The sequence below is a fragment of the Petromyzon marinus genome, unplaced genomic scaffold, assembly GCF_048934315.1.
Source record: "Petromyzon marinus isolate PM22_M1 ecotype Great Lakes invasive population unplaced genomic scaffold, UKy_Petmar_22M1.pri1.0 PM_G_Scaffold_39, whole genome shotgun sequence".
Classification (NCBI taxonomy): domain Eukaryota; kingdom Metazoa; phylum Chordata; class Hyperoartia; order Petromyzontiformes; family Petromyzontidae; genus Petromyzon; species Petromyzon marinus.
Genome location: NW_027422972.1, coordinates 459,165 through 476,361, shown reverse-complemented (window position 1 = coordinate 476,361; position 17,197 = coordinate 459,165). Strand labels below are relative to the sequence as shown.

The 17,197-nt window shown below is 46.2% G+C and overlaps 1 protein-coding gene across 2 annotated transcripts in view; it reads left to right on the top strand.

Annotated features, from left to right (window-relative positions):
- Window positions 1-11,778: 11,778 nt before the first annotated feature.
- LOC142916501 (uncharacterized) overlaps window positions 11,779-17,197 on the top strand; it is a 33,744-nt gene continuing 28,325 nt past the window's right edge. The window contains exons 1-3 of one of the 2 annotated variants that reach the window (XM_076061631.1): window positions 11,779-11,961; window positions 14,649-14,786; window positions 14,930-15,007. In XM_076061631.1, the coding sequence (XP_075917746.1) occupies window positions 14,699-14,786; window positions 14,930-15,007 (166 nt within the window). In that variant the 5' untranslated portion in view covers window positions 11,779-11,961; window positions 14,649-14,698. The remainder of the gene's footprint in view (window positions 11,962-14,648; window positions 14,787-14,929; window positions 15,008-17,197) is intronic. The other variant, XM_076061632.1, reaches the window with a different exon arrangement.

Here is a 17,197-nt window from a genome sequence, read left to right as displayed (position 1 = left end):
GACAGCTACGTGGTGGTGAGTGTACTCGAAGTGAATCTCTATTTGTGTGTTTCTCCCTTGTGATGGCACTTTGTTGTTGTTTTAGGCGGCTGCGGGACTGTGCAACGTTGGTGAGCGGCATAGGAGCGGTGGGGGCAACATCCATTGTAGAGTACAATGTCACTACGCTCCTACGTCTGCGCTACCCTCCTCCACCAAGCCGCCACACGGACGAGCGTGGTGAAGTATGGTCAAATCACGACCCGGGGCGGCGTGGGGAGACCCTCGTCCGGCAATGGATTAACAAATTGGCTCCTACTGTTTATCTCCATATATATAAAAATATGCAAAGTTGTGATTGTGTGTGTTGTCTGTTCAAAATGTTTAGCCTACTTCCCGACATGCAACAAACTGGAAATTTGCCATGTGGGTACTTTCCAGACTGTACACCGTGCAAACATTATACAAATACACTTTTGTGTTTTTGGGGGGGAGCTCAATAATGTATAGATTTTTTGCACGGCAAGTGAGCTGTGACGTCAAATCTGTCACGTGACCCTCGCACGTGGAAGCGTAACGCGTTGTAGTGTAGTGGTTAGCGTTGTCTGTGTGTGTGTCTGTGTGTGTGTCTGTGTGTGTCTGTCTGTGTGTGTGTGTCTGTGTGTTTTTTTTGTGTGTTGTGGGGAGCGATAGTGTAGCGGTTAGCGTGCTGCGCTATGAACCCGGCGACACGGGTTCGATTCCCGCTCATGGCCAACACCAGTGACGATTATCTGAACCGGTCCCGGGCCTCCCCTAGGTCGACTCAGCCTCAAATGAGTATCTGGTGCGGTGTGTAAACATCGCCACTAGGGAGACAAAGACGGTCGGGCGTGGTGCTGGCCACCCACCCCCTCGTGTACCGTTCCGGCCTTCATAGGTGCTCGCTAACAGCACTTGCCCCTACAGTCTGTTAAGGCTACATGGGGGATCTTTGTTTTATTTTTTGTGTGTCTGTGTGTGTGTCTGTGTGTGTGTCTGTGTGTGTGTCTGTGTGTGTGTGTAAGCGTAACGCATTGTAGTGTAGTGGTTAGTGCTACGCCGCGCTACGAACCCGGTGACCCGAGTTCGATTCCCGCTCACGGCCACCACCGGCGACGATTATTTGAACCGCTTCTGGGCCTCTCCTAGGTCGACTCAGCCTCAATCGAGTAACTGTTGTGGTGTGAACATTGCCACTGGGGAGACAAAGGCGGCCGGACGTGGTGGATCCAAGTCCCGGGCGAATCCGGGTAGTACAGCTAGTCATGAATATATGAATGAATATAGACGCGTAAGTCACATGTGACTGTATATATTCATTCCTCCATGGCTCGTTACTGACGTGTAGATGGTGTGGATATTGTTATTTTCTGTCTGCAGCTGACGCTGGTCTGATGGAGCAAAGGCACTCAGCGCAGCAGCTCGGTACGACAAGTCAACAATGTGACCAGCGTGCATATAGCACGGATCGGACTGGAAATTTGACACAGCACCAGAGAACTCGCACAGAAGAGAAATCCTTCAAGTGCACTGTGTGTGACAAGGCATTTGCAAGGTCATCAGTTCTTGAGACCCACCAGAGAACACACAGGAGAGAAACCCTTTAAGTGCAGTGTGTGTGGGAAGACATTTTCACAGTCATCTGCTCTTAAAACACACCAGAGAACACACACAGGAGAGAAACCCTTCAGGTGCAGTGTGTGTGGGAAGACATTTTCACAGTCATCTGCTCTTAAAACACACCAGAGAACACACACGGGAGAGAAACCCTTCAGGTGCAGTGTGTGTGGGAAGACATTTTCAGATTCATCTACTCTTAAAAAACACCAGCGAACGCACACGGAAGAGAAACCCTTCAAGTGCACTTTGTGTGGGAAGACATTTTCACAGTCATCTACTCTTAAAACACACCAGAGAACACACACGGGAGAGAAACCCTTCAGGTGCAGTGTGTGTGGGAAGATATTTTCAGATTCATCTACTCTTAAAAAACACCAGAGAACGCACACGGGAGAGAAACCCTTCAAGTGCACTGTGTGTGGGAAGACATTTTCACAGTCATCTACTCTTAAAACACACCAGAGAACACACACGGGAGAGAAACCCTTCAGGTGCACTGTGTGTGGGAAGATATTTTCAGATTCATCTACTCTTAAAAAACACCAGAGAACGCACACGGGAGAGAAACCCTTCAAGTGCACTGTGTGTGGGAAGACATTTTCACAGTCATCTACTCTTAAAACACACCAGAGAACACACACGGGAGAGAAACCCTTCAGGTGCACTCTATGCGGGAAGGCGTTTGCAGTTTTATCAAATCTTAAAGTACACCACAGAACACAGAATTATCAGAAGATCCACAAGGAGTGCAGTCTGAAATCAGCTTGTGAAAGTCAAAGTGCCGCAATGAGCCCATCCCTCATGAAACAAGAACCGGAAGAAAATCCCAGCTTGAACACTTTTAAAGGTATCGAGGTGAAATGTGAAGAGGTGAAGGTGAAATGTGAAGAGGTGATGGTGAAGAGCGAAGAAGTGAAGGTAAAATGTGAAGATGAAGATTCAACTCCAAAATGGGACCTTCACATCGTGAAGCAGGAGAATTCTGACTGTGAGGCAGAGCGAGGCAACTCCCAGCAGTTTGTGGAAGTGGAGGTGTGGGTGGACTTCCTAGACAATACAAAGTCAAGTGGAGACCCGGTAGATGTGTAAGCCAGAGACGATGTCGCTCCAATAGATGCACCTTTGTCACAGGCCTTTAATGACAAGAATGTGAAGTTGGACACTCAGCTCCTAGGTTCATCCTGCAGAGTAAAGGCGGCCAGTCTTTTGTGGACCTGTGGGTTGGGTAGATCTCTAACCAGGAGCGAGAGACAATAAACTCCCAAGAATTCACTATGTTATTATAATTGCATTTATACAGTGCTTGCTTTATCGCCTCGGCAACTCGGAGTTTTGTGTCTCGTTTGAAGCACTCGAAGAGCATCCCCAAGTAGCAGCTGCCCCTGTGTGGCACAAGGTGGTGACCCTGCACCGGCCTGCATGTGAACAAGAGCCTGTCAGTAGGGGGCGATGATTGATGCGTCATCTCAGTTGTGTCGTTTATAGGCAATCTTGATTCGACGCTTTCGTGACTGCAGGAATTCACACTCTTTAGTTCTTTCGGTAAAGACACCACGTGGGTAGAAACATAACAGATCACGGCGTTTAGATCACAACACAAGCAATCGTCATCAGGTGGGACAACCACAGCAAGAGAAACTGCTGAAGTAGTAGGCGCCTACTCCAGCAGTTTCTTCTTATTGCTGCTGTGCTTGTCCCACCTGATGACGATTGCTTGTGTTGCCATCGAAGTGCCGTGATCTATTATTTGTAGCGTAATGTTTTAAATTTGCTACATTTTGACCCAGACGCCAGCATGCAACGGCCCACTCGTTTTGAATGACGCAACAATAGTACGTTGTACATACACTGTTAAGCAGACGGTGCGTATTTGTAAAATAACTTCTTGTTAATACGATGTAACGTGATGCAGTCAATTTCGCTGCAGTAATTCAATGTTGTTAATATGCCCGTCAATGATTTAGAATGAATACTTGTCTGATTGTGCGCGTGCATGTAACATTGTGTCTGAGGGTCAAACATTGAATAAGTGATGGTAGGACAAAGTGTGTGTGTGTTTTGGAAGTAACCTGTACAGAAAACTCAGGTGAGACACGTTGTTCTTGTGATACAGGTCAAAGGGTACTTTTGTGTTTCACGAAGCGTCTACCTCTGGAGCAACTCATTGTCTTTGAAATAGGGAGCACGCTCGGATCATTCATCAGTTACAAGGCTTACCACTTAAAAGTTACACATAGCGGAGATACATTTTCTACAACACGAAGTAGTTTTGTCTTACGTGTTGACGTAGATATTGTTTAACTAGGACTAGAAATGCTCCTTACTGATTCACGTCTGGATGTTCGTACCTATCGGTTGAAGCAAACCCCACTGCTGTTGTTGAGACGCTGTGCACCAATAAGGGTCCAACACATTGACGGCCTTCAGGCCAGGAAAGTCACAACATTTGCACACGAAGGACGCATTCACGCAAGTACCCCATGCTCCGTTTTGAAGTTTTAAAATGAAACATCTTTGAATTGTGTTGTGTTTTGAATTAGATGATTTTATTTACTCATTAAAAGCTTGTATCAATTTACATCTGGAAGACTTCATTGAAAAGGACATTTTGTGTGAATTTTGTGTGTACACTGTGTATACACTGTGTGTGTACACTGTGTGTATACACTGTGTGTGTCACTGTGTGTCACTGTGTGTGTGCCACTGTGTCACTGTGTGTGTCACTGTGTGTACACTGCGTGTGTACACTGTGTCGCTGTGTGTGTCACTGTGTGTGTGTCACTGTGCCTGGCATAAGCGTCGTGGTGACGTCACCGCCACTTAGTGGCGAATGGCGATTGTTATGTCACTGTGTCACTGTGTGTGTGTACACTGTGTGTGTCACTGTGTCACTGTGTGTGTGTACACTGTGTGTGTACACTGTGTACCGTGTGTGTACACTATGTGTGTACACTGTACGTGTGTACAGTGTGTGTACACTGTGTGTACAGTGTGTGTATACACTCTATTTGTACCCTGTGTATACTGTGTGTACACTGTGTATACACTGTGTGTGTACACTGTGTGTGTACACTATGTGTATACAGTGTGTGTGTACACTGTGTGTGTACACTCTGTGTACACTGTGTACACTGTGTACATTGTGTGTGTACACTGTATGTGTGTTCACTGTGTGTGTACACTGTGTATACACTGTGTGTGTGTACATAGTGTGTACACTGTGTGTGTGTACACTGTGTCCGCATTGAACCGAACCCTCGGCAAGGCCATCTACTTAATGACGAGAGAAAATTCACACGAAATGTCCTTTTCAATGAAGTCTTCCAGATGTAAATTGATACAAGCTTTTAATGAAGAAATAAAATAATCTAAGTCAAAACACAATTCAAAGATGTTTCATTTTAAAACAAAACGGAGCATGGGGTACTTGTGTGAATGCGTCCTTCGTGTGCCGTAAATGTTGTGACTTTCCTGGCCTGAAGGCCGTCAATGTGTTGGACCCTTATTGGTGCACAGCGTCTCAACAACAGCAGTGGGATTTGCTTCAACCGATAGGTACGAACATCCAGACGTGAATCAGCAAGGTGCATTTCTAGTCCCAGTTATACAAAATCTACGTCAACACGTAAGACAAAACTACAATTCGTGTTGTAGAGAATGTACCACCTCCTATACGTGTAACTTTCAAGTGGTATGCCTTGTAACTGATGAATGATCTGAGCGTGCTCCCTATTTCAAAGACAATTGAGTTGTTCCAGATGCTTCCTGAAACACAAAAGTACCCTTTGACCTGTATCACAAGAACAACGGGTCTCACCTGAGTTCTCTGTACAGGTTGCTTTCAAAACACACACACACTTTGTCCTAACATCACTTATTCAATGTTTGCCCCTCAGACAAAATGATACATGTACAAGCACAGTCAGACAAGTATTCATTCTAAATAATTGACGGGCATATTAACATTGAATTACTGCAGCGAAATTGACTGCATCACGTTACATCGTATTAACAAGAAGTTATTTTACAAATACGCACCGTCTGCTTAACAGTATATGTACAACGTACTATTGTTGCGTCATTCAAAACGAGTAGGCCGTTGCATGCTGGCGTCTGGGTCAAAATGTATCAAATTCTAAACATTACGCTACAAATAATAGATCACGGCGTTTCGATGGCAACACAAGCAATCGTCATCAGGTGGGACAAGCACAGCAGCAAGAAGAAGAAACTGCTGGAGTAGGCGCCTACTACTTCAGCAGTTTCTATTGCTGTGGTTGTCCCACCTGATGATGATTGCTTGTGTTGTGATCTAAACGCCGTGATCTGTTATGTTTCTACCCACGTGGTGACTTTACCGAAATAACTCAAGAGTGTGGATTCCTGCAGTCACGACAGCTTCGAATCAAGATTACCTACAAACAACACAACTGAGATGACGCATCAATCATCGCCCCCTACTGACAGGCTCTTGTCCACATGCAGGCCGGTGCAGGGCCACCACCTTGTGCCACACAGGGGCAGCTGCTACTTGGAGATGCTCTTCGAGTGTTTCAGACGAGGTACGACACAAAACTCCGAGTTTGCGAGGCGGTTAAGCAAGCACCGTGTAAATGCAAATAGTATAACATAGTGAATGCTTGGGAGCTTATTGTCTCTCGCTCCTGGTTAAAGATCTACCCAACACACATGTCCACAAAGACTGGCCGCCCTTACTCTGCAGGTTGAACCTAGCAACTGAGTGTCCAACTTCACATTCTTTTCATTAAAGGCCTGTGACAAAGGTGCATCTATTGTAGCGACATCATCTCAAGCTTACACATCTACCGGGTCTCCACTTGACTTTGGATTGTCTCGGAGGAAGTCCACCCACACCTCCACTTCCACAAACTGCTGGGAGTTGCCTCACTCTGACTCAGTCAGAATTCTCCTCCTGCTTCACGTTGCCTCCATTGATGTGAAGGTCCCATTTTGGATTTGAATCTTCATCTTCACATTTTACTTTCACTTCTTCGCTCTTTACTATCACCTCTTCACATTTCACCTTCACCTCTTCATATATCACCTCGATACCTTTAAAAGTGTCCAAGCTGGGATTTTCTTCCAGTTCGTGTTTCATGAGGGATGGGCTCATTGCGGCACTTTGACTTTCACAAGCTGATTTCAGACTCCCCTCCTTGTGGATCATCTGATGCTTGTGTGTTCTCTGGTGGACTTGAAGATTTGATGAATGTGCAAATGCATTCCCACACACAGTGCAGTTGAAGGGTTTCTCTCCCATGTGTGTTCTCTGGTGTTTTTTAAGAGCAGATGACCGTGAAAATGCCTTCCCACAAACAATGCACTTATAGGGGTTCTCTCCCGTGTGTGTTTTCTGGTGTCTTTGAAGATTAGATGAATCTGAAAATGCCTTCCCACACACACTGCACTTGAATGGTTTCTCTCCCGTGTGTGTTCTCTGGTGCCTTTGAAGATTAAGTGAATCTGGAAATGCCTTCCCACACACACTGCACTTGAAGGGTTTCTCTCCCATGTGTGTTCTCTGGTGTGTTTTAAGAGTAGATGAATCTGAAAATGTCTTCCCACACACACTGCACCTGAAGGGTTTCTCTCCTGTGTGTGTTCTCTGGTGTATTTTAAGAGCAGATGACCGTGAAAATGCCTTCACACACACACTGCACTTGAAGGGGTTCTCTCCCGTGTGTGTTCTCTGGTGTACTTTAAGATGTGGTGACTGTGAAAACGCCTTCCCGCACAGAGTGCACTTGAAGGGTTTCTCTCCCGTGTGTGTTCTCTCGTGTACTTGAAGATTTGATGACTGTGCAAACATCATCCCACACAAAATGCACCTGAAGGGTTTCTCTCCTGTGTGTGTTCTCTGGTGTATTTTAAGAGCAGATGACCGTGAAAATGCCTTCCCACACACACTGCACCTGAAGGGTTTCTCTCCTGTGTGAGTTCTCTGGTGGGTCTTAAGAACTGATGGCCATGCAAATGCCTTGTCACACACACTGCACTTGAAGGGTTTCTCTCCTGTGTGTGTTCTCTGGTGTCTTTGAAGATGAGATGAATCTGAAAATGCCTTCCCACACACACTGCACTTGAAGGGTTTCTCTCCCGTGTGTGTTCTCTGGTGTGTTTTAAGAGCAAATGAACCTGAAAATGTCTTCCGACACACACTGCACCTGAAGGGTTTCTCTCCCGTGTGTGTTCTGTGGTGTTTTTTAAGAGTAGATGAATCTGAAAATGTCTTCCCACACACACTGCACTTGAAGGGTTTCTCTCCCGTGTGTATTCTCTGGTGTGTTTTAAGAGCAAATGACTGTGAAAATGCCTTTCCACACACACTGCACTTGAAGGGTTTCTCTCCCGTGTGTGTTCTCTGGTGTGTTTTAAGAGCAAATGAATCTGAAAATGTCTTCCCACACACACTGCACTTGAAGGGTTTCTCTCCTGTGTGTGTTCGCTGGTGGGTCTCAAGAACTGATGACCATGCAAATGCCTTGTCACACACAGTGCACTTGAAGGCTTTCTCTCCCGTGTGTGTTCTCTGGTGTCTTTGAAGATGAGATGAATCTGAAAATGCCTTCCCACACACACTGCACTTGAAGGGTTTCTCTCCCGTGTGTATTCTCTGGTGTGTTTTAAGAGCAGATGACTGTGAAAATGCCTTCCCACACACAGTGCACTTGAAGGGTTTCTCTCCTGTGTGTGTTCACTGGTGGGTCTCAAGAACTGATGACCATGCAAATGCCTTGTCACACACAGTGCACTTGAAGGCTTTCTCTCCTGTGCGAGTTCTCTGGTGCTGTGTCAAATTTCCAGTCCGATCCGTGCTGTATGCAGTCTGGTCGCATTGTTGACTTGTCGTACCGAGCTGCCGCGCTGAGGGCCTTTGCTCCATCAGACCAGCGTCAGCTGCAGACAGAAAATAAGAATATCCACACCATCTACACGTCAGTATCGAGCCATGGAGGAATGAATATATACAGTCATACGTGACTTACACGTCTATATTCATTCATGTATTCACGACTAGCTGTACTACCCGGCTTCGCCCGGGACTTGGATCCACCACGTCCGGCCGCCTTTGTCTCCCCAGTAGCGATGTTCACACCACAGCAGTTACTCGTTTGAGGCTGAGTCGACCTAGGGGAGGCCCAGAAGCGGTTCAAATAATCGTCACCGGTGGTGGCCGTGAGCGGGAATCGAACTCGGGTCGCCGGGTTCGTAGCGCGGCGTAGCGCTAACCGCTACACTACAATGTGTTACTCTTCCACACACACACAGACACACACACAGACACACATAGACACACACAGACACACACAGACACAGATACACACACACAGACACACACAGACACACACAGACACACACACACAGACACACACACACAGACAACGCTAACCGCTACACTACAATGCGTTAGGCTTCCACGTGCGAGGGTCACGTGACAGATTTGACGTCACAGCTCACTTGCCGTGCAAAAAATCTATACATTATTGAGCTCTCCCCCCCCCCCACAAAAACACAAAAGTGTATTTGTATAATGTTTGTACGGTGTACAGTCTGGAAAGTACCCACATGGCAAATTTCCAGTTTGCTGCATGTCGGGAAGTACGCTAAACATTTTGAACAGACAACACACACAATCACAACTTTGCCTTTTATATATATTTGGAGATGCAGTGAAAAACTTTCCCAAAATTCATCACGCGGTTTCAGTTTTTTGATTTTCAGTTTGATTTATTTTGGTATAGTCCCGTGAGCCATTCGGCTCTTGAATCGGGTGCAACCACAACAAGCAACAAAACAAAAACACGACCAAGAGAAACATCTTACAGTGACTATGTGTGACTGTGCAAACAGCACTGTCATGGCACGCAATGAGAGGGCAAATGTCATAAATATTCCTGTAAGCCCTCGCATCTTCAATATTAATGTTGCCATAGAAACGTTGTGGGGTGTTTTGCTTCATTGTAAAAAAGAAAAAATATTATGTTATTTTTATTTTCTATCTACGTGACTTTACCGAAAGAACCAAGAATATTAATTCCTGCAGTCACCAAAGTTTTAAGTCAAAACATTCACACACGTTGACAAAGCCTCACCTTGTGCTGTTGTGGGCAGGTCGCTTCTGATAACAAGAGCGGTATAGCAGCTCAAGCGGGCTTGGCCTGGTGAAAAAAATAAAAAAACTGCGTGAATATTTACAATAAAACAAAGTTACAAAGTGGCGAGCCGGGTGAAGACAAATTAAACTTAAGCGAGATAATTAAAGTGAATGCAATCAGGCGAGGGCAGGAGGCAAGGCCCCGCGTGGCTAGGCCCCGCGTTGTAAAGTTCCAACCTGGACATCGATTCCAATGCTTGCTGCTACTCAACTGACATCCCTACGAGAGAGAGCGAGGCTCTACCTTGGTAAACAACAACAACCACCACAACCACCACCACAACAACCACAATCGCAATGAGAATTTCTAACCTCGGATTTCAGTGCAGGAAGCGATAGCTTCCTGTTACCTCGTGACGTCACGCGGCAGCAGGTGACATGACGTCACTTACGGGGAACGGGACACGCTCCTCCCACAATGAGCTTCTCCGTAAATAAATAAATTAGAGTATGAATAAATTATGCTAATGTTCCTTTCGATATTAGTTCATTGCAGTTCATTTGTTTATTTATTTGGTATAGCCCTGTGAGCCATTCGGCTCTTGAATCGGGTGCAACCGCAACAAACAAAAAACATGAACAAGAAAACATCTTAAAATGATTATGCGACTGTGCAAACAGAAAATACAGGAAAAAATATCAAAATATTCCTGAAATAGCACCGTACACCAACGCTGTGTGCAAAAATCCCAGTGGGATGCAAGTCAAATAACAACAACAATAACCACAATAGAATCAGAATCAGAAAGGGTTTTATTCGCCATGAAAGTTCACACTGACACGGAATTTACTTTGGCAGGATGGTGCATCCATTCAACATATAGGAATCTAAAATCTTAAATAAGTTTTAAACAAGTCTTACTATAATAATAAGGGTTAAAAGTCTAACACCAAGGGGCTGAAGTATGTAAAATTGAATAAATATCGAATATAAAATAGCTTTAAGATATAATTTAAATATAAAAAATACAAATAGGTTAACATAGTTAATATCGGCAAGGTGTCATTATGTAGATAACTAAGATTAAGGCCATCAGTCTAACTCCGTACTACAATAAACATTAACATGGCCTAAACCAAAAAAACTTTTCGAAATCACCAAAATAAAAGCCATAAATGCAATGTAACAGTGATCATAGGGAGTGTGACCGAATTTTTTACAATAAAATATATAAATAAATTATGACACCAAAATCTAGAGCCATATTTTAGGCCACTGAATAGCAGTGGCAGCTAGGGGTGTACAACTCCTCTAGAGCAGTTTTGAGTGAAGATCTCATAGGTAGTGATTCAAGTTGCAGTTTATTGGCAATAGCATTCCAGACCCTGGGGTCATGAATAGCAAAGGCCCTTCCTCCAGTTTTTGTACGGCAATAGGGAATGTGAAGCTGGTAAATGAGTGAAGACCTGAGGTCAAATTTGTTCTTTGAAACAGAGAGGAGATCCAGTAGGTAGTCTGCGGAATTTTTTGTAAGTACATCGTGAATAAATAAGATCTGGTGCACAAGCCGTCGAACATTAAGAGATGTTAAGTTTGACCCAATGTAGAGATCACAGTGGTGAGTCTATGGGGCAGTGTTGAGTCTATGGGCAGTGTTGAGTCTATGGGCAGTGTTGAGTCTATGGGCAGTGTTGAGTCTATGGGCAGTGTTGAGTCTACGGGCAGTGTTGAGTCTATGGTGCAGTGTTGAGTATATGGGCAGTGTTGAGTCTACGGGCAGTGTTGAGTCTACGGGCAGTGTTGAGTCTATGGGCAGTGCTGAGTCTATTATGGTGCAGTGTTGAGTCTATGGTGCAGTGTTGAGTCTATGGTGCAGTGTTGAGTCTATGGGCAGTGTTGAGTCTATGGGCAGTGTTGAGTCTCTGGGCAGTGCTGAGTCTATGGGCAGTGCTGAGTCTATGGGCAGTGTTTATCAGTTCTACAGAATCTGAGCCTCGCTCGCACTGCGTGTTCGCCTATCCGCACTACGATTTATAAAAGCGCCCTGCTAAGGCCTCACGTGATAGCAGCCCCGCCGAGTCGCCTGCCCGTGATTCAAGGCACGGAACGTCGAATCTCCTCCTCCACCACGACCACACGAGGACATTGCTTTGTTTGTAACCTCACCACGAAGGAGGATATAGCTCAAGACCCCCCCCCCAGACACCTACGCAGCGTTGCGCTGGTGAGTGCCGTGTTGAGGCCTATTCCGGGAGTGTCACCGGTCTCGGCTAGATTGCCCAGCCGACCGAGGCGGCACTTTGGCCGGCTACAGATGCCGCTGTCATGCGATGGCCTCCATAGAGACCTGGAAGATGGTCTCTAGGTTATGTTGTGGGCTAGCAAGCTTCCAAAGGATGCGTGAAGGCTGCCGCTCGGCTTTTGTAACGAATCTTTGCTGCGTGTTTTAAACTTGAATTATTTGCAATGCACGCGTGTCAATGTGCTCTAGAGGAGTTGTACAACCCTAGCTGCTACTGCTATTCAGTGGCCTAAATTATGGCTCTAGATTTTGGTGTTATAATTTTTTTATGTAGTTTATTGTTAAAAATTCGGTCACAGTCCCTATGATCACTGTTACATTGGATTTATGGCTTTTATTTTGGTGATTTAGAAAAGTTTTTTTTGTTTTGGCCATGTTTTTGTTTATTGTAGTACGGAGTTAGACTGATGGCTTTAATCTTAGTTGTCTTGTGGTTGTTATTTGACTTGCATCCCACTGGGATTTTTGCACACAGCGTTGGTGTACGGTGCTATTTCAGGAATATTTTGATATTTTTTTTCCTGTATTTTCTGTTTGCACAGTCACATAATCACTTTAAGATGTTTTCTTGTTCATGTTTTTTTGTTTGTTGCGGTTGCACCCGATTCAAGAGCCGAATGGCTCACAGGGCTATACCAAATAAATGAACTATGAACTATGCGTCGCTCAAAGACTTCACTCGAGCGCGTCGTGTTCAAGCTCGCTTTGTCTACCTTAGGAGCTTACAAAGTGCCGCCCAATAATTTACCGTGCGTCTGCCTCTTAGACCCGAGTAAATCGCTTGAACAAGTGCACATTCAGAAGCGTAAACTCTGCGAGTATCTCGTTTTGAATCTTGATGTGAAGCTTTCGTGACTGCAGTAATTCATATTCTTAGCTCTTTCGGTAAAGTCACGTTGAAGGGAAACAATAAAATAATAAAAAATATATAAAACAATTGAAAATTCTCACGACGTTTCGACCTGATGACAACCGTTTGTGTTATGGTCGAAACGTCGTGAGAATTTTTATTGTTTTATATATATTTTATTATTTTATTGTTTCCCTTCAACGTGACTTTACCGAAAGAGTTAAGAATATCTCGTTTTATTCATAGTCCGTGTTTCCAAGGACAAAAAAATTGCACATTCTCATTACCAACACATCGACCTGGCTGGCGGTCACAGTTGCCAGGAGCCCCTTTCCCTGTCGGCTTGACATTTTTTTCAACTCAATTGTTTTTTTACACAGCTCTTGGACAGACGTGCGGCAGTGTTGGTTTATACCCTGGGAGGTGCTCTCACTTCAGGGGCTGTTTCATTTATGGGAAAAAAACCTGAGCTGGGGCTGTAATCAATGTTGTTTTATTGATCTAGTTTAAAACAATCAGTACGAACATCGGTGCCAAACTAACACGATGTGAGGCGCTAGATTTGAAGCTTTCGTGATGTGCAAGGATTCATACTCTTTGGATTTTTTTTGGTAAAGCCGCGGAGGTAAAAAAAATAAAGTTAAACCCAAGTTAAACTTTAGCAGCCTTATAGTTTACAGCAGTATGCTCTGCAAGGCAACCAGTTTGTCGGCTTAACTACTGCCTCCTGCCTCCGGTTCACGTGTGTAACGCTCTTCAACCTGCACACGGCCATCTCTCCGTCCCCCCCAACCCCCTGCAGCATAACAGAAGGCGGCTTAACTTAGCCCCCCCCCCACGGCCCTTCTTATCTCCCCCCCCCTTCTTAACCTGTATACAATCTCGGGTGTCTTAGAGTTCTCTTCACTTGATGCAGCAATTTTGCCGTGACGGTTTCCACCTCAAGACGGAAGCTTGTGCTGCTGCCTCCGAAACGTCGTGATTTTAATTGAGTTGTTTTTTTCATTTATTTATTTTATAGATTTTTTTTTACCTACGTGACCTTAGCAAAAAAAAAAGAAAGAGTCCGATGCGAGGAGGCGTTTCCCCCAACGTTCGTTTTCTGCGGTGGCAAAAAATGCAGCCTCTGCGAAACGATGAGAACCTAAACATTTTGCTCAACACAGGAGGAACGTGTCCATCAGTGATGGAGCCTTAGGCATGCATCCAATTGTCCCGTTGTGAAGGAGGAGGTCTTTAACCCGGCATGGTTGTCACCTGGTGTACAGGAGGTCGTGGGGTTTGATACCGACCCTGACACTCCCTGCTCTATCTTTGGAGTTGACGTTTCTCGCGCCCCGCGGCCGCGTGGATTTCTCTCCCAGAGTCCTCCGATTTTTTCCCCTCCACATTCAGAAACGCCACGCGTTTAGAGTATTTTGCCCTGAATGTCCACTTGATATCAGCCCACCGTTTATGGTTCAATGTCTCTTCTTAAAAAGAGCTATGTAGCACGGTGGTGTGCTTCGCGTGGCAAGATTAAACATTGGTTAGTTTTATTAGTATATATATTTTTTAAAGTTATTTGTTTTACTCTTCCTGTAACTCTGCACTCACGCCGTGTTTTTGTTTTGTGTTTGTTGTCATGTTTCTGACCCAGCGCCACAGCTGGACACCTGTGACAAAAAGAGCTTCGTAGCGCTTTGGATTCCTCCTCTTGCAGTCTAAATAAATATAATTCCCACTGCTCCTCCTACTCCCTCCCCTTCACCCCTCCTAGCCAAGTGAAGGAAGCCGCCAGGCCGACCATCTGCCACCCCCCCCCCCCCAATGGAGACTTTCCACACCACCCGTTTAGTGGCCTTGCTGGTCGTTGTGCTGGGCGACCGTCACAACCCCTTCGCCCTGCCCCTTGACCGTGAGTAGCAAACAGCGCCGCTACCCCACTTGAGACGATGCCCCCTCTCAACGCTACTCCCAGTAAAGGCCATCGACTAAACTCGACTCTTTTGACTTCACCAGGCAATGCCCACTGAGCTTCGTGGCTCTTTTTTTTTTCAGAAGCGCCCCGGCTCCTGCAAATGATGGCTTCAACGAAGCACTTCGACGTTCAAGCGGGGCCGAGTACTCGAAACACTTGTGGGTATCTGTGTGAGTAGTGTGTGGGTATCTGCGTGAGTAGTGTGTGGGTATCTGTGTGAGTAGTGTGTGGGTATCTGTGTGAGTAGTGTCTGGGTATCTGTGTGAGTAGTGTGTGGGTCTCTGTGTGAGTAGTGTGTGGGTCTCTGTGGGTCTCACACAGAGACACACAGACTACTCACAGAGAGACCCACAGACTACTCACAGAGAGACCCACACACTACTCACAGAGAGACCCACACACTACTCACACAGAGACACACACACTACTCAGAGAGACCCACACACTACTCACACAGAGACCCACACACTACTCACAGAGAGACCCACACACTACTCACACGGAGACCCACACACTACTCACACAGAGACCCACAGACTACTCACACAGAGACCCACACACTACTCACACAGAGACCCACACACTACTCACATAGAGACCCACAGACTACTCACACAGAGACCCACACACTACTCACAGAGAGACCCACACACTACTCACACAGAGACCCACACACTACTCAGACAGAGACCCACACACTACTCACACGGAGACCCACACACTACTCACACAGAGACCCACAGACTACTCACACAGAGACCCACACACTACTCACACAGAGACCCACACACTACTCACATAGAGACCCACAGACTACTCACACAGAGACCCACACACTACTCACAGAGAGACCCACACACTACTCACACAGAGACCCACACACTACTCACACAGAGACCCACACACTACTCACACAGAGAGACCCACACACTACTCACACAGAGACCCACAGACTACTCACACAGAGACCCACAGACTACTCACACAGAGACCCACACACTACTCACAGAGATACCCACACACTACTCACACAGAGACCCACACACTACTCACACAGAGACCCACACACTACTCACACAGAGACCCACACACTACTTACAGAGAGACCCACACACTACTCACATAGAGAACCACAGACTACTCACACAGAGACCCACAGACTACTCACACAGAGACCCACAGACTACTCACACAGAGGCCCACACACTACTCACACAGAGACCCACAGACTACTCACACAGTAGACCCACAGACTACTCACACAGAGACACACAGACTACTCACACAGAGACCCACACACTACTCACACAGAGACCCACAGACTACTCACACAGAGACCCACAGACTACTCACACAGAGACCCACAGACTACTCACACAGAGACCCACAGACTACTCACAGAGAGACCCACACACTACTCAGAGAGAGACCCACAGACTACTCACAGAGAGACCCACACACTACTCACACAGACACCCACACACTACTCACATAGAGACCCACAGACTACTCACACAGAGACCCACAGACTACTCACACAGAGACCCACAGACTACTCACACAGAGACCCACAGACTACTCACAGAGAGACCCACACACTACTCAGAGAGAGACCCACGGACTACTCACAGAGAGACCCACACACTACTCACACAGAGACCCACACACTACTCACATAGAGACCCACAGACTACTCACACAGAGACCCACACACTACTCACAGAGAGAAACCCACACACTACTCACACAGAGACCCACACACTACTCAGACAGAGACCCACACACTACTCACACGGAGACCCACACACTACTCACACAGAGACCCACAGACTACTCACACAGAGACCCACACACTACTCACACAGAGACCCACACACTACTCACATAGAGACCCACAGACTACTCACACAGAGACGCACACACTACTCACAGTGAGACCCACACACTACTCACACAGAGACCCACACACTACTCACACAGAGACCCACACACTACTCACACAGAGAGACCCACACACTACTCACACAGAGACCCACACACTACTCACATAGAGACCCACAGACTACTCACACAGAGACCCACACACTACTCACAGAGAGACCCACACACTACTCACACAGAGACCCACACACTACTCAGACAGAGACCCACACACTACTCACACGGAGACCCACACACTACTCACACAGAGACCCACAGACTACTCACACAGAGACCCACACACTACTCACACAGAGACCCACACACTACTCACATAGAGACCCACAGACTACTCACACAGAGACCCACACACTACTCACAGAGAGACCCACACACTACTCACACAGAGACCCACACACTACTCACAC